This window comes from Arachis duranensis, chromosome 9 (genome assembly GCF_000817695.3).
Source record: "Arachis duranensis cultivar V14167 chromosome 9, aradu.V14167.gnm2.J7QH, whole genome shotgun sequence".
Lineage (NCBI taxonomy): Eukaryota > Viridiplantae > Streptophyta > Magnoliopsida > Fabales > Fabaceae > Arachis > Arachis duranensis.
In genome coordinates, this window is record NC_029780.3 from 2025475 (window position 1) to 2048782 (window position 23308).

Genomic DNA, 23308 nt, shown 5'->3' on the forward strand with positions numbered 1-23308 from the left:
CATTTATCTATATTTATTATTATAAAAAAATTATTAATATATTTTTTTTTAAAATTAATCTATTCAAAAACATGAATTTTTAGAAGTTTATTTGTCATAAAAATAATGACTGTGGTGCTGATCATGAACCATGAAGTTTGTGTTGAAGAATCGACATCAGGTGTATTACGACTGAAAATTTTGAATATTGAACATTAAATGGTAGAATGCCCCAAATTGAGATTTAGATCCTCTAAAGTTTAAATTTTACTTTAGATAGTAAAATGTAATCTTTCACCATTAATTTTATAGGTAGAATCAAGAATAAATATAAAAGAAAAATTATTTAAAGATAGCAAATCACATTTTACTCTCTAAAATAAAATTCAAACTTTAGACTATCTAAACCCCCAAAGTGGGACTAGGTGGAGTTATGCAGGAATATGGGCTACAGTTGGGCCAGAAGCCTGCACTTGGCCACATCAAGATTATATATATAAGGTTTATAATAAATAAAGTAAGATAAATCAATTAGGATTGGTCGAGTGGTTAGCTTATTTGTCCGCTTAAATAAATATTAGAGGTTTAAATTCTGCTTTGTGTATACTGTAATTCATTGACCAGTGATAAACTTTTAAATAGAACTCAGATCCGTTAGGTTGAGAGATATCGTAAAAAAACCAAATAAAAAAATAGAATAAAATATAAATTTAATTTTTATTAAATTTATTATATATGTATAATAATTTTTAATTACATACTATAATATTTAATGATGTGAGTTGATCAAATTAGATTTAGCTTAAATCCATAACTATTAACATGATTAGTTGCAAATTGAATTATCAACTATATCCAAATGGATTAAATCATATTAAATATCTGCAAATAAAATTAATATTAAGTGTGGTGTATTTCGCATCCCACATTTCTTGCAATAATTAGAAAAAGACAAATATTAGAGGTTTGAATCCTGCTTTGTGTATACTGTAATTCATTGATCAGTGATAAACTTTTAAATAGAACTCAGATCCGTTGGGTTGAGAGATATCGTAAAAAAACCAAATAAAAAAATAGAATAAAATATAAATTTAATTTTTATTAAATTTATTATATATGTATAATAATTTTTAATTACATACTATAATATTTAATGATGCGAGTTGATCAAATTAGATTTAGTTTAAATCCATAACTATTAACATAATTCGTTGCAAATTGAATTATCAACTATATCCAAATGGATTAAATCATATTAAATATCTGCAAATAAAATTAATATTAAGTGTGGTGTATTTCGCATCCCACATTTCTTGCAATAATTAGAAAAAGACATGACTAATTTTGAGTGTGAGTAGTATTTTGCTAAAAAAATAAAGAAGAATTTGATTTATAATCTATATTTTATTTTTAATACTTTTATTCATAAAATTTCACAAACAAAATGTAAAAAATAATAAATTCTGTTTAGTGTGTATTAAATTTTCATCCTCTCTATTCACCGAAAAAAAAATTCACCTTCTGTATTCACTTCTTTTGCATAAAATTTAAAAAACAAAAATTACTAGAAATGAAAAAAAAAAAAAAACTAAACGCTCAAAATCCCATTTTCTTTTCACTGTTCACCTCTCCACTCCCATTTCGTCTCTTCCTTCTTACAATCGACGACAGAAGCGGACGACGGAACCACTTCTCCGGTGACCTTCGACGGCGATAAGGTGATTCCTTAACTTTCTTTCGTTCGTTCATTTGTTTTTTAAAGTATTCATATAACGATAAAATGCAAGTGAATACACGTAGATGCAACACAGTGAAATTTTTTTATGGAAATTCAATCAATTACAGATTAAGAGTGGTACGTAACGCAATCGTTGGCGAAATTTGGAGTACGAAATCCACATTCTGTGCAATCATAGGGTTAGAATTCTGAATTTGCATAAATCTCCATGTATTTTTGTTTTTCATGTTGCTTTGGTTATATGTGTATATAGGTTTAGAATTTAGAATGCTTTGTAATTGTTTTTGGATGATAATTTCTTAGTTTGGGATGTAATGTTGAACAATTTAAGCTAATATGTTAAAGTTAATGCGTTTTCTCGTCTGAAATTTGAGATTATGCTTTTTGGTATTTTTTTTCACAGCATGGATGATCAAACTTTGCGAAACAAGAAGGAGAAAATTATTGCACTGTTCATTGTGCAGTTGCATATGCTGAATTGTCTTACCATGAAGGTCCTAATAACTTGTTTAGAATTGGTTGTAGAGCATTTCAAGAAGAAAAAGAAGAGAAGGAAGTTGAATCGTAGTAGTCAAATAGCAATGGATTCGGATTCGGATTCGGATTCGGATTCAAGTGTTGGTGAAGTAGAAGCTGAACATGAAGCTGATTCTCAGGTATAAATATATAATCAAATTGATTGAGAGAATCTCTGATTCTGTGGTTCAGATCCCTGTTTTTTTCCGGCTATCTTCTATCAAGTTGAATTTATTCTTGAACTTCTAGGTGCCTGAAATTGAGAATACATCTCAGGATGATACAGCTTCTTCTGCATTTACTATCCAAGCAAACAAGAAAAGAAAAAGAGCTAACAATGGTGATGTAAATGTGCTCAACACAGTAAATGAAACAATCAACATGATCCATAGCTCTCAGGAGCAATTAGCAAACGCTGTAAGTGAATTCATTTCTTGCTTCAAGCTTGAGAAAGAGCGATCCGAACGAGCACAGAATCTAAATTCACTCCTGAAAGGCATTGATGGTTTGAATGTTGAACAAAGGATGAGGGCTGCCGTTACCATTGTGATGAACAAGAACTTGCTTGACAGCATTTTCACAGTTGCACCAGAAGACAGATCTGAATTTGTCTCTGTGATTCTTAACCAGTCTTCTTAACTCCATGTTTTGGGCACAAAAGTGGCTTGAATCAATGCTTTTTTTCATGAATTCATAGCTAGCCCTTGTAGCGGGTTTGATTAGGTATTAGATTTGACATATCATACTTATGAAGTTTGTTTTTACTCCCCCAATATGTGGAAAGAACCCAAACATGAGTAAATGTTACAACAAATGAAAAAATGATTCAACTTAAATTAGGAAGCACAATTTTGTTGATAATAATGCACAAAGTACAATTTTCTATAGTATAAGGATCATGTTTTAATTGAAAATTTGACGAAATTTTATAGACTTAAATGCTTATATGTAGAACATATTTGATTGGTTGTTGAATAATTTTCTGAGTTGAAATTATTGGAGGCATTTTAGAATGGCAACTACTCAAATGAAGATGGTAAAAACATCTTTTCATGAAGATGCTTTGTTTGAAAGAGTGATTTATTTATTTAGTCACACTTTAAACAAAAACAATACTTTTATAAATATCAAAATCTAACCATCCAATCCATCATCCAAAGGTCAAAAGAGAATATTTTCACATAAAGATAATTATAAAGTCTTCATTGTAGTATCACCTTTTAGAATAGTTATACACTTATACTATATTCTTAAAAATATAAATGCCAACACGAAAATAACTTATTCCTAAATATATTCTTTAGAAATTATTTGAGCAAGAAACAGTAAAAGAGCTACAAAAGTTGAATTCTTCTTTTTGGTATATTGTGGCCAATGTACGTATCTTACTTGCAAATCACTGAAATGGGCCACTTTAGATGTGGGACACCCATTTAGAATGATTCGTTCTAAACATTGATATATTCCGCCCCTTCCTCATCTCAAAGGTCTCGGGTTCGAGTCCTACCAGCTGCAACCGAGAAGAAAAATTGGTAAGTATATGAGGTATGTGTGGGTGTGTATTGTGTACCTCCGACCTAATAATTAATCAAATGTGTTGACTCCAATTAAGAAAATTGTTGATCCAAACAGTGTTAAATTAAAAATTAGATATAATATATTGGAATATGATATTATTCATGTATATTAAAATTTTTTATATAGTAATGTTAAAATTATTTTTATAAGTAATGTAAATTTTCAGATATTATTTTATTAATAAGTAATAACTGAAAAAATAATAAAATGAAATATAGCAAGTGTGAACACATGAGGCGTACATTAGCAGCAACTATTTTCTATCTATATAGTATCTGTAGTTCTATACTCTGCACTTGCTTCTGCTTTTTTCAGTTCACCTATTCTCTCTCTACCCATTTTCTTGTCATTTCTTTTCTTCAATATTCGATTTTGCTCTTCATTCTCTTTGAAATTTACAAACTTTGCATCCTTTGCAATCACTTCAGAGGGTAAAGTTTGTGAATTTGAATTCTGTTTTCCTTGTTTTCTTTTCCGTTTATGGAAAAATTGCCCTTCTTTTAGGTAAGAGTCATGTCTCCTCATTTTCTTTTAATTTGATTTAAGCTTCTGAATTATTTGTCTCTTTAAAATATTTCTACTTTCCTTTTCAGTTCAATCAATTTTTTTTTACTCTCTGGGTATCATCCCTATTTATATCTATGATGATTTAAGTTGTGAAATGAAAGATGCAAAATAATTGGGAATTGAGAGGTTGAAGCATTTTTCTTTTTCTCCCTGCATTACTGATTTGTGTCAATTAAGCTTCACAGTTTCCATATTAGAAACAAAGGATAAGTTTATTTCATGGTAGATTTTTTTTTTCTTTTTCAATAAATTATTGAACCTTAGTTGAATCTGGAATAAGAATCTATTTACCTGGAGGGATTGGATTTTGGGAATAAAACCTGGGATATGTAACATATGTTCAAATGTTGTGTCCAAATATGAGTTGTTAATTGACAATTTTATTGTTCAAAGTTTGGAATTTTTTCCTTTAAAAGAAAAAAGTAATAATTGAGGGAAATATTTGTTCTCTTGTTTTTATTTCCTTGCAATTGGAGGTTATTGTTTTCTAAATGGATGGAACTGAGGATGATGATCTAAGGTATCCCTCTAACCCATATGGTGTTAATCACCAGGGTTATGGCTATCTGAGTCATAGGAGACTTCCGGTTCGGACTTCGCAGTATCTTCAGCCAGTTGCAAATGATTTTGTGGAACATAATGACAATGCCAATGATAATGAGGAGGAGAAGGAGGATGAAGAAGATGAAGATGAAGAACAGATAATAGAAGAAGATCATGATGATGGTGATGATGTTGATTCCCAAAGGAATGCTGTCCCCAACAATGTTGAGGAAGGTGATGATGAAGACAGGGATGGGGATGAAATTGGTGGTAACAATGATGATGGCGAGGAGGAGGATGATGAGGAGGATGAGGAAGATGATGATGATGCTAAGCCGAAAATATATAGCATGAAGGTTGATGATGATATGGAGTGGCACCCGAAAAAGCGAAAGCTGAAGAGTTTGATTTCAGCTTATGAATTTGCACCCCGGGTACCAGTGCCATCGGCAGCGGCTCCTTCAACCCCTAAACCATCTTCTGGTGGTAGGAACTCCCTTACTGATTGGACCGAGCGCGAGACTTTCGTTCTTCTTGATGCTTGGGGTGATAAGTTTCTTCAACATGGGAGGAAGAGTCTTCGGTCTGAGGAATGGCAAGAAGTTGCAGAGAAGGTATCAAAAGTTTCCAAGATTGAAAGGAAAGATGCTCAGTGTCGAAACCGGTTAGATACCTTGAAGAAGAAGTACAAGAAGGAGAAGGCTAAATCAGAGAAAATGGGTAGTGGAACTTGCAAGTGGGTTTATTTTCAGAGGATGGATAAGCTGATGTCCTCTCCAGTGCAGCAACCAGGTCTCTCATGCGGTTTGGACTCCGGAGAATATGTGTTTACGAATCCTCGAGTCTATTTGAACCGCGCAAATGGGTTTGATCAGATGAGGGATAGTCCTGGAAATTCTGAATCCTTTGGCGAACAAGGTTCAAATGGACATAAACATAAGAAAAGAAGGTATGCAAGGTACAGCAACGATGATGCATCCTCATTCAGATTGCTTGCTAATTCCATTCAGAAATTCGGCGAGATATATGAGAAGATTGAGAACAGTAGAAGGCAGCAGATGGTGGAACTGGAAAAGATGAGGATGGAGTTCCATAAGGATCTTGAAACACAAAAGAGGCAGATCCTAGAGAGAGTTCAGAGTGAAATTTCAAAACTACATCAGAGAGATGATGATGAGGAGGAGAATGATGACTAGTGTAAGGGTGGCATTTGATGTTCTGTAACATTGTTATGTGACATACTGTGCTACATTAACATTATATTTGAAACATTTTTCCCCTTCCAATTCTTCTTGTGATTTATGATCCATGCTTTTTGCTATTATTGTTGCAATATCTTTGAAACTAGAACAGGATGGATGGATGTTCCGTTGTGTTCAATAGCTGTCTAATCTATATCAACTACTTATTTGTTCTTTTAATTATGCATTTTTATGTGTTTGGATCAAAGAACACCTAATTCATGTATTATTGCTTTTCTATATAAACTTGTGTGTCAATTTTATGCAACTAGTGTATGACTCGCACATACCCGCGGGCTGCTTTATAAAGAAGGTCATACCTCCGTGGTAATGAACTTCCTGGTATTATAGCTCTTAGAGCCCGTTTGGAAAACTTTAGAAGTAACTTTTTTTTTACTTTTGACTTATGAAAAATAGTAGTATTAATGTCTGATGCAATTTTCAAAATCAAATTGCAATTGTCGAAATTATTTGGTTCAATAATTACAACTCACGGGTTTGACAACCGAAATAAGGCTTTAGCTTATTAGTTTCCATCTTCATAGCTAGGCATAAACATATAAACTGAAATACGCATAACTGCATTAACTACCTATCTTTGACATGTAAACTTCTTTGTTCTTTCATACTACTTTTCATATATCTGGCAAGGGTAGTCGGTCAATCCAAGCAAGCCTCAGCAATGCAACCGATAGCAATGCTGCAGTATATTTTCTGAATGTTCTTATCTAGTTCCTGAATCATGTCTTACACAACTCTTTAATGGAGCATTTAAGGCACACTCAATCTTCAAGGAGAATTGGCCTCTGTTAATATTGAATCTCAGCAAAAATCAGTTCATAAGTATGAAACTAACAATGATAGGCCATCCAGAAATTGAAAATAAGACATCATTGAATAATATATTACCAGAGAAGAAGATCCACGTCCATGCCATGACACCAACATATGCCTGAAAATATAAAATTTCGAAGGAAAAGTCTAGGGGACCAGCGGTTTTGTTGAATTTTGGCCAGCATGTAACCAGCAGAGGAAGGTGGGCCATTAGATGAAATCTCACACCAATCTCACACCATCAAATCATCATTGATGGCTAGTTGATGGCTAACAATCACAAAAATTGCTGGCCCCCTAGCATTGCTCAATTTCGAAAACAAAGAAATCCTTTTAATACTAACAAAACAAATGATACCTGAACATCAACATATAATTTCCCAATACATGAGACATTCCTAACAGAATAAGCACTTGCTCTTGCAACCTCAGATGCTTCCTGCGGTCAATTCAAGGGTTACTAAAAGTTGTTTAAATGGAAGATTTTATTTGAACTTAAAAACGAATGCCACAGCATCCAAACAATTTCTATAAATCAAACCTCTAACAAAGAAGCCTCCCACATAAATGGTCCCAAGTTCATGCAATCTTTTGCTAAACAAAGGAGTCCCAAAAGCAAGTTCATATTGTGCAAGCACACATTGTAATGAAATATCCAAAGCTTGTCGAAATTGTTCAACTCCCTTACATATAGAAAAACCCAATTGTTCAACTCCCTTACATATAGAAAAACCCGAAGACAATTTCACAGATAGTTATAGAATATAAACAATTGGATGTGGTCGAACAGCCTCCAAAAATTCATGAAAGGATTTGCAAGAAAATAGAATTCATTATTAACGAAGAGTACCTTCCTAAATGAAGGTTGGTTTATGAGATATTTCCACTTTCAACCAAATCAAAGACCATCTTATCATCCAACTGGATGGCACGGACATAAGACTGATGGAGAATTCAAAAGTAAGTTGGTAGTTGAGGAATTAATCATCAATACTTGATGGCACGACCATAAGACTAATGTTCTATTTTTTGTTCTAATTGAAAATAAAAGTCAAGAAATTGGGTCAAACTAATTAGTATTGGTTATCAAACATGCAGTGATATGAAACACCAATACTCCACACAAAATTCATGAGTGCTATGGATTTGATGCAAGGTCTTTTATTCTTCTTCAAGAAGTGACTCAATTTTACACATTAATGGGCAAAATTCTTCACCTGGTATTCACATAAGAGGGGGATATTAAAAAGGAAATTGCAAAAATCTTTTATTAGCATGTAAGATATAAAATCAATAATGAAAGATAGAAAATGAAACCAAATAACAATTCTGCCCTAAAGTACGGAAAATGAAAAAAAAAAAAAGAGAGGGAGACCAAGTAGATCTCATTGGTTCACATGAATTACTTTTGAAGAGTATTTAACATGCAAATTGAATATCGTTATACGTAACATGACAATAACTTTTCTTTGTTCTTGTTCGCCATAAAAAACTACCCTCTCTACCCTTTTTTCATGTTGAGCCTTTCCTCTTCTAGTTAGTCATGTGAAAAGGGGGTCAACTTTGTTAATTTGAATGCTACAAGGAGTACTTGCAAGTTAGGATTTGGAAATTTGGAGTGCCAAAGAAATTAGTTTTGTTCTGTACAATTTTTTTTTTCAATATATGAAAGATTTCTTGCGCCATTTGCATTTTGGTCCCATATTGTAGTGCCATTATAAGAATCTAACAATGATGAAGTTAGTTCAGAGACTGAAGAGCAGTATTAAAAAAATGTAAGAAATGTGTTTATTGAATAAGATATTAGTCAACATTATTCAAGAACCTGAATTAAATACAGGGATGAGAGGCTCATTCAAGAGCTTCTCTCCTTTTTCTCTTCAAAACTCACCAAAACCCCGCTAGTTCCTCAACTGATTTTCTCTCACCTTATATACAAGTAACTAACTAATGACATTCTATCACATAATCAATGATTTAGTGCACATGTTATCAATGCATTTAGCTGGGAAAATGCAGGCAAAGAATGCTGCCGGCAAAAGCTTCCACCTTCCATGAAACTTGATTCTGTATAATACAATAAATATGATGCAGCAAAACCTGCAGCAGTGGTGACAAATAGGTTGCCGGTTGCCACAACTATCGACATTCTAATCTTGTAAAGTTACTAACCAAGGTTCCAGTACCTAAAGAGATGTAACCAAGACTCATTTTACATGAATCGCCTGGGTTGAACATGAAATATTAGATCCTGAATTTAACCATCCCACCCAGTCAATTAATAATAGTTCCTGGTATCAACAAACAGTTAAGTTCACTAACAACGCAACAACCAGGCATGGCTATACTTCCATACATATACAAGCTTTGACCTTTGTCAATTTTGAAGGTGCAATACCTGGCGAAAAACAGAGTCAGCCAATAAGGGTTTGGAACTTCACTCTCTTTTTAACACTACGCATCCGGTCATACCCAATACCAATCTTGCTATGCATCAGCCTTATAGCCAAATCTGCATTACCAGCCTTCCTCAACGCATTAATCATCAATGTTCTAACTTTTCCAGGAATTTCTCTACCTCTGTCCACAATCCCGTCGGCCAACTTGCAGGCTTCCTTCACCCGGCCGGCTTTGCACAACACGTTAATCATGTCTTCATAAGCTGTTTCAAGAACAATCCCCATGGGTGCCAGCTCATCCAAGATCTTACAAGCTCTCGCTACCTTGCCCGAAAGACAGAGTCCAATTGAAAGAGCCCTAAAGCAAGCAACATTTGGTGTTATGCCCTTATCTATCATCATGTCCCATAATTTCAATGCCTCTTCATTCCTGTGCACTTTAAAAAGCTCACTGATAAGTATGGTATACGTATATACAGTCTGCTCGCAACCTTCCTCCTCCATCCGTTTAAACAGTGCCAATGCTTCATCAATCCTCCCACCTTTACACCATCCATCGATAAGTGCATTATAGCAATAAGAATCCGGGGGGCACCCCTTATCAACCATCTCATAAAACAACTTCTCGGCTTCATCAACTCTCCCAGCCTTCCCAAGGCCATCAATCAAACTCGAGTAAAATACCGCATTCACCATAACACCATTCTCTTTACAAAACTCTAAATAACCCAAAGCTTCCTCCACTCTCCCACCCTTACACAAACCATTAACAATCGCCCCATAAGTAACTTCATCCGGTTTAATCCCCTCCTGTCTCATCCTCTCAAACAACCTCATCGCCCCATCAACATTCCCAGTCTTCGCATAACCATCGATCAACGCCGTGTACACCGCCTTATTGGCTCCGCAACTATCCCTTCTCATCTCTTCAAACACATTGAGACCCTCAACAACCTTCCCTTGCCTGCAAAGTCCACACACCACCAAACTATAAGCATGTGGAGGAACCACCAACCCCTTCTCCTTCATCTCATGGTAAAGCCTCACACAACAATCCACATCCCCTTCGCCATAACACGCCTGCATAACTGTCATGTAACTAACCTTATCCGGCCCCACATTATCACCATCATCCCCAGCCTCCATCTCCCTAATCATCTCCAAGGCCTTCCTAGTTTTCCCAACCTTACAATACCCTTTAATAACCGTATTGTAACTAACCGAATCCGGCCTCACATTAACCTCCCTCATCGCCTCGAAAACCCTAACTGCCGATTCCACCATACCGGCATTAACCAATCCGTTCATCAACGAATTGAAATTATACAAACTCGGCTCAAGGCCATCCTCTTTCATGTTCCGCCACATCCACAACAGCTCCTCCACCATGCCAACCGCGGCAAAGCTCCTGAGCAAGGAGTTAACAGCGGCGGCAGTTAATTTAAACTTCCGGCACCTGAATTCTTGTAGAATGTTCTGGAACACAGTGGAATCGAAGGATGAAGAAAAGGAGAGGGTTTCGATGAGAGAGACGTAGGAATGGAGGGAGTGGGAATAGCTAGGTTGAGAGTGAGCCCAGTGGAAGAAGCGCGTGGCGAGGAGGGGTTGGTTGGTGAGGGAGCGGAGGATGTGGGAGACGAAATTGGGGGAGAGAGTGATGAGGAATTTGTTGCAGAAGGAGGTGAGGTTGGATTCCATGGAAGGGGAACCGTCGAGGAGGGAGAGGATTTGGGGGAGCCATGGGGATGGGGAAGGAGGGTCACGGGAGGCTGAAACGACGACGTCTGAGAGGTCGTAGAAGGGTTCAACGACTTCGTGGGGAGGGGGAGTGGAGAATCGTGATGATGGCGTGGCAGTGTGTGAATGTCGTTTGAGGAGCTTTACAAGTATTCTGCTGTTGCTTCTCATCTGGGGATTCAAAGAAGAAACGCAGGGTTGGCTAGTTAGAGTTGGTGTTTCTCAACTCTCAACGGCGTCTGGCGTCTGTACTGTAGTCTCTCTCTTGTTTAGGGAATTCTATTTTGTTTGGACNNGTTCACTGATTCACGGATCCAACCGGTCTAACTGTGGTTCAATCGAAAAAACCGTTTCAAAATAAAATAATAAATAAATTATAAATAAACTTCCTAGAATATAGAAGCAGTTTGTGAGTGACTATTGAAAGAAATGCCAATTCAAATAGTACAAAGTGTGAAGATATCAGATAATATCATGATATATTGAAAGAAACCCAATAAACAACACTATAATCGCTGTTCCAAGAAGTCCTGAGAGAATGCAAAGCTAAATTAAAAACAGTAAATACAGAAAGTAACATTTCAAAGAGAGAGAACAAGTATATCAGCACTCGATACTCTTAATTGTTATTATCCTATTCCGCAACATATGCAAGCTATAATGTACAAATACTTTGTTTCTACTCAAATATCTGTATCATAGGCATATCTGCATCATATACTATTAAATTAAACTTCTTAATTGTGACTATAGTTTTGATAAAATGGCCCTATTTACATATTCCTATTTGTGCAAAATGGAAGGCAAGACTAGCTAGCTTTAATTCTCTTACAAGAAACTAGTATAACTTGGAAAACAACAATGATAAAGCCATGAAGAGATTCTATTAGTTCCTACTAAACAAAACAATTAGATCAAAACTAAGGGTGAATTTTAAGTATTAAGAAATTGACCGTGTCTCTTGAATCTCCAATTCAATTATGCCAGTAATCCAAAGAGTTGACTTACTATACAATGAAGGAGTGCAGAAATAGAAGGAAAGATGAAGAGGTACCAGAGGGCAGAAAAAGAGTTAGTTTTCTTGTTCCTGCGAGTGTGAGCACGCGCTGACGCTGTGGAAATCCTTTTGATTGCCATTTTCCTTCTCAGTTCTGATAAAGAACATTGACAATTGAGAAAGATGATCAACACAACGCAAGTGAAGAGTGGAGAGTGAACATTGACAATTGAGAAAGATAATCAACACAGCAGAGCCACAAAACACACCACAGCACACCAGAACCCAGAACCCACAGCAGCAGAAGCACAGCCAGAAAATTAAGAGCAGCAGAAAATTAATACTACCAACAGCATTCAGCAACAAAAATTATCATTCAGCAACAAACAGCATTTGATTTAATTTCCATTTTTAACATTCAGCAACAAACATTACAAAACAGCAACAAATAATCCCTAATCACACTAAACCTGAAATCTTTAAAGCTAAACAAAAAATTTCAATAATGATTTGATTTCCATTTTTAGCAGCAACAAGAAAATTTCAACAAAAATTTCAGGAATTATAAAAAAGAGCAGCAGCACAAAATCAATTATTTGATTTCCATTAATCCATTCACAATTTCACATTCAAAAATCAGCAAACAGAGCATAAAAGGAAGAGAAGAACCGAAGAAGTGAAAGCAGTGCCACTAACCTTCGGTGGAAACACGAACGGCGAGCGGCGACACGGCGGCGAGCTACTCCAACCTCGAACAGAGAAGCCAGGGAGGACGGGGACAGCGGGAAGGAGGACGCCGAGCTACAAGAGAGGGCCTGGGCTACAAGAGAGGAGCGGAGGCGCCGACAGCACGGACGGCGGCAGCACTGTCTCAGAACCGTTGCAGGGAGAACTTAGGGTTTTGGTTGGGTGATTTTGAACTTTGCTTGAGTTCAGAGATAGTGATTCACGAACAGGGGGTGTTGGGGGAAGGGGGTGAGTGAGGGCTGAACGTTGGGGTTTTAACTGGCTGCTGCGCGATGGAGGGGAAGTAAGCGAGCATGAGGCGGTGGCTGTTCGAAGGAACGAAGACGGCGGCTATGATTTGATTGGTTATAAAAGTTAATTTCACATATGAAATTAGAAATTTAACTTTAATATAATGTAAAAAAATTGTACAAATATCAAATTACATATCACGTTGCCACACCAATAAAAATATTTACTTTTCTTTTACATTCCTTGCATAAAAGATTATCCAAAACAAAATTAGATAAATGAATAAATACATCAAAATTAAACTCTTAAATTAAATCACCGAAAAGAAGTTTGAAAACCAATTTGAGTCGACTTTCAAATTAAGTAACTTGAGCCTTTACTTTACATCAAAGAACATCATAATATTGAGTTTTTACTCGACTTACTCTTGGTCTTGTCTACTTCAGATCATAGCGCATCAACAAATACAAATCGATTACCTAAAAATTCTACCATTTGTTTTAACAATAAATATTGCACTAACTTCTAACAATTCATTCTTTATTTATAAGACTAAAACACAAGGAAAATCGTGGTGATATAAAAGGTTACATTGTCACTAAAAATGAAAATTAATTATAAAATGGGAAACAAACATTATAATTCAACCTCTAGAAATCAACATCGTACATAAAATTGGCCTATTCCCCTTGGGCTTGGGAATCCAGACCGCACATTATCCTCTTCAAAACCCTTCGATAAAAAAAAATCCGGATTTCAAAGATCACCATAATATTAAGTACTAAAAAACCTGACCAATCAACCAACCAACCAAGCGAGGTGCAAAACCCAAACCTCCCAGCGCAGCCACTCAATCACAAGGCACAAAACCCACCTTTCTCTTCCCATGTCCCATCAGCATGCTTATATAGAAGGTATTAATAGAATAATTGGTCTTTGACTCAATGAACTTGATCGCAATAAACAAGCAATAATTATGAAGACCCTGTGTTCTATGGCTTATTCTCGGTCTCCATCGATTCTTGTGGGATATCACTACCATTGTTCCGTGCATTCTCATTAGCGTTGGCACTTGCACCCCCCTGAGGTTGCTGCTGCTCACCACCCTGTGGTGGGGTTGTTGCTTGTGCTGGGGGAGTAGCTGGCTTGGCTGGTTTTGGCTTCGTCATAATTGGCTTGCAGAACCTGTCACACAAATAATTATTAAAATGAATAATTTAAAAAGGAATAAAATGACCAACAGTCCAAGATGTTTGTTTTACAAACTGGAAGACAGCAAAGCATAACAAGAAATAAACCAAATCCAGAAATACCTGTCAACAGCTTCCGCTTTCCTTCTTATTTCAGCAGACAAGAGCACAGGGTTGGCATATTTTGGGAGTGGTTCCTGCTGTTGCTTTTTCTCCCTAAGCCAGTTTTCAGCCTCAACACACTCATTTAGGACCTACAAACATTGATGTCATTGATGTCAAGTTGTTAACCATAGAAGAATCACTGGGAAGGAAGAAAATTAGCAAGCAACTACCTTCTGCTTTTCATTGATGTCAATGTGATCAAATTTGGGATCACTTGACATTGCAGCTTCTCTGTAACTATTTATACAATACTCGAGCTGGTCAATTACTGTGCCCCTCTCTGTGTGTTCTTTATAACGAGCTTCAATAGGATCACCTTGCTGCAATATTGCAAAACTCCACTAAGATTGTAGTGTGACAACCAAGTCTAACAACAAAGAAAGTAGCAGCAACAAGGAATTTCTGGTCCCCATTTTTTTAATTAAGTTCTACAGTTTCAATGGGGGACGAGCAGGTTTCTCTAGCCTTCAAACTTCTTGGTTCCTACCTTTTTAAGTTCTTCAAGTTTCGCAATATATACGCCTTTAGTTTCGTCTTCACCATCATCATATAGCCAGTCTTCCACCTGCTGAAGTCTAGCAGTAAAATCTTCCCTCTCTGGAGCAGTGACAAAATCGTGATATTTGTCATTAAGCTGAAATGGTAACAAAAAAGTCACTTCAGTAAACATCAAATAATGGGCATTTGTACTTGAAATTGGGCAAGAAAAGAGAAAAGATAAGCCTCACCTTGTTCCGCATTTCATAAACATAAGCCTCAACGGCATTTTTCTTGTCTTTTGTTTCTTCCATCACGCGATCTTGCAAAGCCATTTCAAACTCCTTTTCTACAGCTTTCTGGAGATCCACTTGTTCCATAGCTCCATAAACCACCTCTGCTACAGGAATATTTGCTTTCTTAACCTTTTTCTTCGGAGCCTGTACCAACAACATTCATGGCACACTTATAAATACCGATTTGACCATGCTAGACAACAACAATATTTTATGATTAATTATGCATGATAGTATAGCAAATTATCAATATAAGGTGTAAGATTCACTTTAAACCGAAGTGACTTCATGCAGGTTGATTCCAATATTATGTGAACAGATGGAAATACCACCAAAAAAAAAAAAAGAATCACATACACTCAAGGTCATATCTGCAAAACTATCATGTATATTATGTTCTCTCAGATTGTTGAACAGAAAAATATGGTAACAACATCCTACTAAATTAAACAATGCCAAAGTAACCCCTAAAAAACCTATCGCACATCCTCTTCTTGATGTAGATACCAATATAAATAAGCAGCTAGTTCTACAATGTCAATGCTCCATTGCTGGAAGCCACAGAAACCCACAATTATAAAATTTTAAGAATAAATAAATAACTCAGTGTCACAAAATTTAACGAATGCAAAATTAATTGAAAACAGAAAGCTTCTCGCATATGCTTGTGTATTCCTTTCACCAGGACAAACCTTGGTATCAGTGTCAATTTGCACAGGCTTTTCTCCAGTCTCAGGGCTACCATTTTCAGGCCCAGTGGTATCAGTATTAGCCTTTGCATCTTGCATGTTAACATCAGTGTCATTGGAGGTTGGAGGAGCAGCACCATCAGCAGGGGATTCATCGGTATCCATCTTGGTGTTTTCTGCAGCTGATTCTTTGGAAATCGGAATGTCAACTTCTTCCTCTTCCAATAGCTAAAACAGGAAAGCAGAAGTTATTAGATCACAGGAGCAGATGCTCTCTGAAGTAATGTCAAACGAGAAAAATAAACCACTAAAGCTTTTACACTTACAGTTGCTGAATCAATAGCTACGATTCCATGCAAATTCAAACGAACTCTCACTTTAACTTTTGCTCTTTCAGTTTTTGTAGTTTGGAACGGACCAATCTGCATGCACTTGAGAGTCAGAGGACCAGTAAAAGGGGGAAAATGTTACAGAAACAAGAAAAAAACTTCAAATACAACTTACAGTATATGTACTGATCTTGGCAGGTGTTTGCAGTTCACTCACATCACTATACTGTACATCAATAGAGAATGTTCCTGGCCTGTAGAATGTCAATGCCTTAATACTAGGAATGGGATTGCCCTTGGGGAAAACAAGGCTACTTTGCTGATTATCTGATCCACTAATTCCCTGTGCATCTGGTCCAGAACCTTTCCATGAAAGGGAAATTGCAAAAGGAAAACTTTCATTGACCTACACAGTTCAACATAAGACAATGTTATACCGGATGGAGAAGGGAATCTTAGTCTTGGTGTATGAACAGTTTACTGCAGAGACATAGCAAATATAATTGCAAAAGTTCCTTTTTATGAAAGAAGAATAAGAAGATAAAACTCATGATTCCTAAAGGCCTGCAGAGTTTTACCGTGAGTAAGCACTTCAGAGAATAACAAATAAATTTCCCCAACAAATTGTTTACATGAGTGCCTCTGGAGTGAAAATAGAGAAAGTTCAAAGAAGGAAATATTACCTGAAACTCTCGTACTTTAAAAGTTGGACTAAGAATTGCACATTGCAAGGCACAACCCTTAGCAACACACTCACTAGCATTCATTGTTCGTCTAGGCTCCTTTTTGAAGAAATCTGTCAATATTTTATTGATAGCTGGTACACGAGATCCTGAACCAACCACCTCAACCATGTGAACATTTTCAATTGTAAGAGCTGCTTCAGCTAGTGCCTTCTCCAAAGGTCCCTTCACACGTTCCAAAATCGGGAGACTTAGTTGCTCAAACTCATCGCGCTTGATGAAGCCTCTGACATCCTTCTCATCCATTAAGCATTCAATATTCAGAGGTGCCTCAGGATTTGCACTAAGCACCTTCTTCAGCTTCTCACAAGCAGCCCTAAGCCTCAAACAAGCCCGGGCATTCTGGAGAACGTCAATTTTGTACTCCATCTTAAATTTTTCAGCAAAGTGATGGAACAGAACCTCATCAAAATCCCTACCACCCAGAGACCTGTCATAGGAGTGAGCCAATACTTTCAGCTGTCCCTTTTTGAAGCCAGCAATGCACACTTGCATGCTAGCATGTCCAATGTCGACAAAGGCAACATTCAGCTGATCATTCTCAGGAAGATCGGTCTTGTAAATCCCATAAGCCAAGGCAGTTGCAGTTGTTTCATGGAACAGGCGAAGCGGATGCAGACCAGCAATAGTGGCTGCATCCAAGACAGCCCTCCTCTGAATATCAGTAAAATAAACCGGGATTCCAATACAACAATCAACAACAGCAGCATTGAGATTTTTCTGGGCTATTTCCTTAAGATTTGACAACATCATTCCAAATACTTGAGTAGGTGTAAATGTTTTAACTTCACCCATGTAGCGTGCATGAATTAATGGGAATCCATCAGGGCCTTCTGTGACATTAAAAGGCAAAGACTTGATATCCCGCTGCAATTCAGGATCAGAGAATTTTTTGCCAATGAGTCTCTTCATCTGTGAGACAGAATTCTTGGGGTTCATCATAGTTGATGCAGCCCCAGCAGTCCCAATAAAGCGTTGCTTGTCACCAAAGCACACAATGGCAGGTGTTTCACGCTTCGACTCATCATTAAGTACAACATCAATTCCCCTCTGCCTTGCAACTGCAACAATGCAGCTCTCATTGCCAAAATCAAAACCCACCACGCTCATTTTTGCTAACAAAAATTTGATCCGCCAGCCAAGAAGAAAATCTGCCAAAAAAAAAATACAAATATCAGCATTTACAACTGGGAAGCATGGTGAAGACAAAAACAGAAATCTCACTTGCATAAATGGAAATAGTTGCACCAAAAATGTAAAAAGAAATGATAAATCAAATTCCTTAGACAACAGCTAACAGCTCAAAAGAATCAACTAATGCTCTATATATTCAAATCATGTGCCTCTTTATATATCTTTACCTGTTGATATCTTTTCGTTATACTTTGATAAAAGACTACAATTAGCACATTATTAAAGGCATATTTATCATATAATTTAATCACACTTGATTATTTATGATTTCATAGTTGTACATAAAATGTGTTCTTCTGTTCCCTTCCCTATTCTTCTGTACGTGTGCAACATATTTGGTAGGTCACATATATTATTGAACCCTGATTAGACAAAGACTGAACTGATAATCAGTTCAATACTAAACTATTTCAACTGAGTGATCTGATCCAATTTTCTAAACATTGATGTGCATAACAGAACGAATAAAATAACAAGGAGAATCAAATGGTCAAACCATAATTTAATAAAATGAAGAAAAATGATTTAATTTCCTGATCAATCCTCCTAAACACTAACTGGAGAAAGAATTGATTATGCTTTAAGATTACAAGACAGTAACTGTATCTATTTCTTTCCCTTATTTAGTATATAGGAGGATCATTAGAATTATACAGCATACCATTACTAAGACAAACAACTAAATTCAGCAAAGCAAATCCCCACTCACACGTACTATCAACGATTAATGGAAGAAGAACACTGATAAATACAAAAATAGACTATTGCATCAAAATTGAGATTGGAAACTACACGAAATTGAAATCGAGAAATTGCGAATGAACAGGAACAACAATTACCGATTCATCAAGATGAAGCATAAGGAACAGATCTAGAAAATAAAAGTACGGTACGTGAATCTGAAAATGAAGGAATAGGGTTTGATACCTGGCGATGGCGTAGCAAGTAGCGATCCACGAAGGAACAGAAAGAAGAGGTTTGTGAGGTTCTGTTATTTTGTTCAGGAATAATCTGTGTTATAAATACCACTTCAATTGGCAGCTCCCAAAGGCGTAAAGAGAAGACTGAAGATTCAGTGGGGACTCCACATTAGAATTAAGAATTTTCTAGTTTAGGTTTTTAAGATTTTTTAATAGAATATTATTTGATTATTAATTAATTAAAGAAAGAATTAACAATAAAAATATAGAATAAATTGATAATTAGATCTTTTAAGATGTTGATTTTGGACTAATTAGTCCTTAAATAAAAAAGTACCAATGAGATCCTTCAATAACATGTATATCATTTTATCAATAGTATAAAATAAAATAGAATTATTCATATATTTCGTTATTTACAGTTGTGGATGTTTTATTATTGTCACATGAGCAGGAAAATAATATAATTTTGGATAGTAAAATATTTATTATTTTTTGAGTTTTCATATACTTTCTATCGACTGCTCTTTATTTATCACAAATTTTATTAAAACAAATGATGTTTCACTCCAAACGTAGTTATCTACATGACTATCTTTCATAGATAAATACGTTAGAGTAATTAACCGTACATATAAATATTACCGTTGCGTTTTAGATAATAAATTGATAGAAGGACATCATGTGTCCACCGTTTATTATCGAAGGATCAACGTGATACTTTTTTTTCTTTTAAGGAATAATTAATTCGAAGTCGAAATTTTCGAAAACTTAATTGTCATTTTACTCTAAAATATATTACCTATCAAATAATAATAAGAGTAATGTGACTAATTAGATCCCTGAGAATTCTGTGTTCGGATAAGTTAGATCTTGAGAAAAAAAAAGTAACAATTAGATCTCATAGGAGATGAGACGTTGGACACATTACATCCTTCCATTAGCCCATGTAACAAAACGGAACAGAGTTGCTTTGCTGTCCCATTACATAAATTGACGTGTCTGTTTCTGCCACATCTGCAGTGAACGCCGTCGTTTTGAATTCTCTTCCTTCATATTTGTTTCACTTTGCCCTTAACCTCTTTAGTTACCTTCTGTTTTTACCCATTAACCCTAAGGGAGAAGTTGAAGTCAAAGAATCTTGGCTCTATAGTAACAAAAGTCACGATTCTTCCTTCGAAGTACCAGCAAGAAAGAAGACATCATTAAAAAAATTGGTGTTAGCAGACACATTCTCGACTCAAATAAAAAATGTTGATGCTTTTATCAGTTAGTGTATCCCTTTGTCAGTTCCTTTCATGGTGGTCCCATTGTTTAGAACAAATTGTTTAATCTTCTACAAAGCATAGTTTTAACTTATTTTATTGAGTATGACGCATTTTACCACATTTAAAATTATTTATGCATTTGTTGTTACTTTTTGGAATTTCTGCTTATTTGTTTATGATTATTGAAACTAATTATTAGCAGAAAGACCAGTATCATTTTATGTCATAATAAAAAAAAGACAAACATGTTCTTGATTCTTTAGTTAATTGTTATTCCAGTATATTCAAATGATAATTGTGTTTCTATTTAGCAAAGGGAGGAATTTTCTATTTCTGTGTTTAACCATGGGAGAAAATTTGTGAGGAACAAATAAGGAGAGTTGAGTTACGAGAATGAGTTAGTTGAGAGATTTTCAGAGATGAATTTGGATCGTATGAACTTCTTTGGTTTGAAGGAATTATTCAAGAGTTTGGGATACGATGATTACAAAATAATGATATGGTTTGATCCGAATAAATGCTACTAATTTTGAAGCTGGTTTGCATCCTATTTTTAGAGATTCAGAGATTAATACTTTAAGGGAGCTCAAAATTCAAAACAAAGAGTGTGAGGAGTTCTATATATATTTTGAGCATCATATTCTTGGTGATGAAGATGCTATAGGGTGTGATGAAGCTGGTGATCCTCATACTTCTAATGATAACAGTGATGATGATGACTACGAGAGTGCTGAACAAGCCCCCACCTCCTAGTGTTGACCAATCAGACACTGATATCGAAGAGGAGCATGCAAGAGTAATGAAAAAGAAGAAGGTTGCAGTAACTGTTCTCTAAACGGAAAAAAAAAGTTACTAATGAAGAGATTTATGTACTTAGCAATTCTCCTAAATGTCAAAAGAAGAAGGAATATAAGAAAGTGAGGAGGAGTTAAAGACTGCAAGAACGGGCTACACAGTCAAACCCACCACAACAATCAACAACAAGTTCAATTGATGGTATTTCTGCAGAAATTTTGGCCGCAACAAGTAATGAAACAGCTTCAAGAATGTTTCAATTCACTCCCACCCTTAGATTTAAGTCTTAATTGAAGTCTTAAATTGATGAATATAATTGTTTAGTATTTTGAATATATGATTGTTTAGTATTTTGTGCATATTTTCTTTGGACTTAATTCCTATTTTGAATTAGACAATATATTATGCAATTATACTAATGTTTCTATGTAAGTTTTCTTTTGATTTAGTAACACAGACTTCAAGTGTTCAGTCTCTTTTTAGATTTACTTCTGTAATTAGAAACAATCTTTTAGAAGCTTAGATATTATAACAATGCTCTTATGGCTATTATGGTTATGTGATTTCTTTCTTTTATTTTATGATTGTGAATATTATATTCATTAACACCAACATCCATGATAAATCATATAATGATTCAAAAATATTTATTCATAACTGCATTTATAATAATATAATTATAAATACTACTACATTCATGCATCGACTATCTAATTTGATTCACTCGAAACTCTTGCTCCACACATTCACAATAATTTTAATTAAAATACCAACCATAAAATACATGACATTTCTAAATCTACTATTAAAAATTTTGCTTAGAGTTTTGTGATTTCTACAATCCATTTTCAATTTCACAATTATCACCTCCAAATCAATTAATTTATCTTTCACTTTCTGCTTAGAACTTTCTGATTTCTCCACATCTAAAGAACTTACAGTATGACAAATTGTCCTATAATAAGAACCAAAAAACATACCATAAATGAGAGATATGAATTTTAATTTAATGGAACACTCAAAACTCAAAAAATAAAAATAAATTGAATTAACAATTACCTTATAATTTAGACACCCTAAAAATAATCTATTTGGATTCTCCACTTTTCTAGACTTGTATATTGTTGCATATAGTTGACAGTTACATTTGAAAACGATTTTATTGCTGAAACCTCTTCCATGTGTTGAGTCATCCCTATAATTTCAACCGCTGCCTTCATTCCTTTATCTTTGGCACCTTGTGCTTCTAGAGCTTTCGGTGCTATTCATTATGCGTTGTGCTAAGGTTTTGTTTCAGGGTGAATAATTGAGGATTCTGGACAATTAGGATTTGAGGTATGTTAAAGTTAAACAACATTCAAGGATCAATTTCTTCTCATCATTTAGAGTAATTCCAATGTAGTATTTAAGTGACACCTCAATCACATTAACAGTCTGCATCAAAAGCGCCGTTAGTCTTATTAACAGAAAGATGTAACGTGTCCATGTTTTATTTTTTGAAAAATTTAATTGTTACTTTTTTTTCACGATATAAATTATCGAATGCGAAATCCTCAGGAACTTATTTGTCACTTTACACTAATAATAATCATCATTGCTCCATAATTAATATTGTCACTATTTTTTTAATTTTTTAAATTATTCTTTATATATTAATGACTAAATAATTAAATATTTTTTCAAAAAATTATATATAAAATATTTTAACCTCCAAGATATTTATTTTTAAAAAATTATTTTTAATAGATCTATTTAAATTATGAAAATGATTAATTTTTAGTATAGTAATATTTTTTGTCTTAATTATCTTATAATAAAATGTGTTACAATTTTGTTTCTAAAAATAATAGGTTATATTTCATTAATTATTGAAAAATAAAATACAAAGATGTCAAAAAACATGACAGCATAATAAAAGGTGGGAATTTCCAAAAATACTACACTGAAGGTATTCATCCAACGGTACGTGGTCGAAAAACGAAGAAAAAATCTTAAAGAAGAAAGAATGATAAATAAAATTGAATGCAACTAAGAGCTTGCCTCATGGAAATGACGACCTAAATTGGGAGTTCTTTGGATTTCACGGAGTAACTTGACAGAGCTTGCTAGAATGGCAGACGGCATAGAAGTAGAAC

The 23308-nt window shown here is 35.1% G+C and overlaps 4 protein-coding genes and 1 non-coding gene across 9 annotated transcripts; 2 read left to right on the forward strand and 3 right to left on the reverse strand.

Moving 5' to 3' along the window:
* The first annotated feature begins 1553 nt into the window (after positions 1 to 1553).
* Positions 1554 to 3076, forward strand: LOC107463951 (uncharacterized). Of its 4 annotated transcripts, none has more exons than XM_016082850.3 (4): positions 1581 to 1697; positions 1825 to 1896; positions 2121 to 2373; positions 2483 to 3076. In XM_016082850.3, exons 3-4 carry the CDS (start codon positions 2122 to 2124, stop codon positions 2870 to 2872), a joined length of 642 nt encoding a protein of 213 aa, XP_015938336.1. In that variant the 5' UTR covers positions 1581 to 1697; positions 1825 to 1896; position 2121; the 3' UTR covers positions 2873 to 3076. The 4 variants fall into 4 exon arrangements, with proteins under 4 accessions (XP_015938337.1, XP_015938339.1, XP_015938336.1 ...); XM_016082852.3 differs by having other exon boundaries at positions 2243 to 2373; XM_016082851.3 differs by lacking the exon at positions 1825 to 1896 and having other exon boundaries at positions 1554 to 1697.
* A 1036-nt stretch (positions 3077 to 4112) lies between these two features.
* On the forward strand, positions 4113 to 6207 carry LOC107464056 (trihelix transcription factor ENAP1). The gene is made up of 2 exons (XM_021130281.2): positions 4113 to 4315; positions 4855 to 6207. The coding sequence occupies exon 2, from the start codon at positions 4870 to 4872 to the stop codon at positions 6115 to 6117; it is 1248 nt and encodes a 415-aa protein (XP_020985940.1). The 5' UTR covers positions 4113 to 4315; positions 4855 to 4869; the 3' UTR covers positions 6118 to 6207.
* A 217-nt stretch (positions 6208 to 6424) lies between these two features.
* LOC107464034 (uncharacterized) lies at positions 6425 to 13119 on the reverse strand. 2 transcript variants are annotated; one of them, XR_008002447.1, is made up of 5 exons: positions 12826 to 13119; positions 12187 to 12283; positions 7538 to 7679; positions 7072 to 7435; positions 6425 to 6968 (listed from the first exon to the last, which is right to left on the reverse strand). It is a non-coding gene; the product is annotated as an uncharacterized LOC107464034 (transcript). The 2 variants fall into 2 exon arrangements; XR_008002448.1 differs by lacking the exon at positions 7538 to 7679.
* Positions 8762 to 11420, reverse strand: LOC107464033 (pentatricopeptide repeat-containing protein At1g03560, mitochondrial). Its single transcript, XM_052253742.1, has one exon. The coding sequence runs from the start codon at positions 11301 to 11303 to the stop codon at positions 9411 to 9413; it is 1893 nt and encodes a 630-aa protein (XP_052109702.1). The 5' UTR covers positions 11304 to 11420; the 3' UTR covers positions 8762 to 9410.
* Positions 13120 to 13699: 580 nt separating the features above from the next.
* On the reverse strand, positions 13700 to 19285 carry LOC107464023 (heat shock 70 kDa protein 15). The gene is made up of 10 exons (XM_016082921.3): positions 19118 to 19285; positions 16937 to 18147; positions 16429 to 16659; positions 16251 to 16346; positions 15928 to 16152; positions 15191 to 15379; positions 14950 to 15096; positions 14633 to 14782; positions 14421 to 14551; positions 13700 to 14292 (listed from the first exon to the last, which is right to left on the reverse strand). The coding sequence occupies exons 2-10, from the start codon at positions 18104 to 18106 to the stop codon at positions 14100 to 14102; spliced, it is 2532 nt and encodes an 843-aa protein (XP_015938407.1). The 5' UTR covers positions 18107 to 18147; positions 19118 to 19285; the 3' UTR covers positions 13700 to 14099.
* Positions 19286 to 23308: the final 4023 nt, after the last annotated feature.

Excerpts from the sequence above, each read along its gene's own strand:
- LOC107464056 (XM_021130281.2), top strand. The coding sequence starts at position 4,870 with ATGGATGGAACTGAGGATGATGATCTAAGGTATCCCTCTAACCCATAT.
- LOC107464033 (XM_052253742.1), bottom strand. The coding sequence starts at position 11,303 with ATGAGAAGCAACAGCAGAATACTTGTAAAGCTCCTCAAACGACATTCA.
- LOC107464023 (XM_016082921.3), bottom strand. The coding sequence starts at position 18,106 with ATGAGCGTGGTGGGTTTTGATTTTGGCAATGAGAGCTGCATTGTTGCA. Across the intron at positions 15,097-15,190 it reads TTTATGAAATGCGGAACAAG|CTTAATGACAAATATCACGA; the intron begins GTGAGGCTTATC and ends TTACCATTTCAG. Across the intron at positions 14,293-14,420 it reads AAAGCGGAAGCTGTTGACAG|GTTCTGCAAGCCAATTATGA; the intron begins GTATTTCTGGAT and ends TTTGTGTGACAG.
- LOC107463951 (XM_016082851.3), top strand. The coding sequence starts at position 2,122 with ATGGATGATCAAACTTTGCGAAACAAGAAGGAGAAAATTATTGCACTG. Across the intron at positions 2,374-2,482 it reads AACATGAAGCTGATTCTCAG|GTGCCTGAAATTGAGAATAC; the intron begins GTATAAATATAT and ends TTGAACTTCTAG.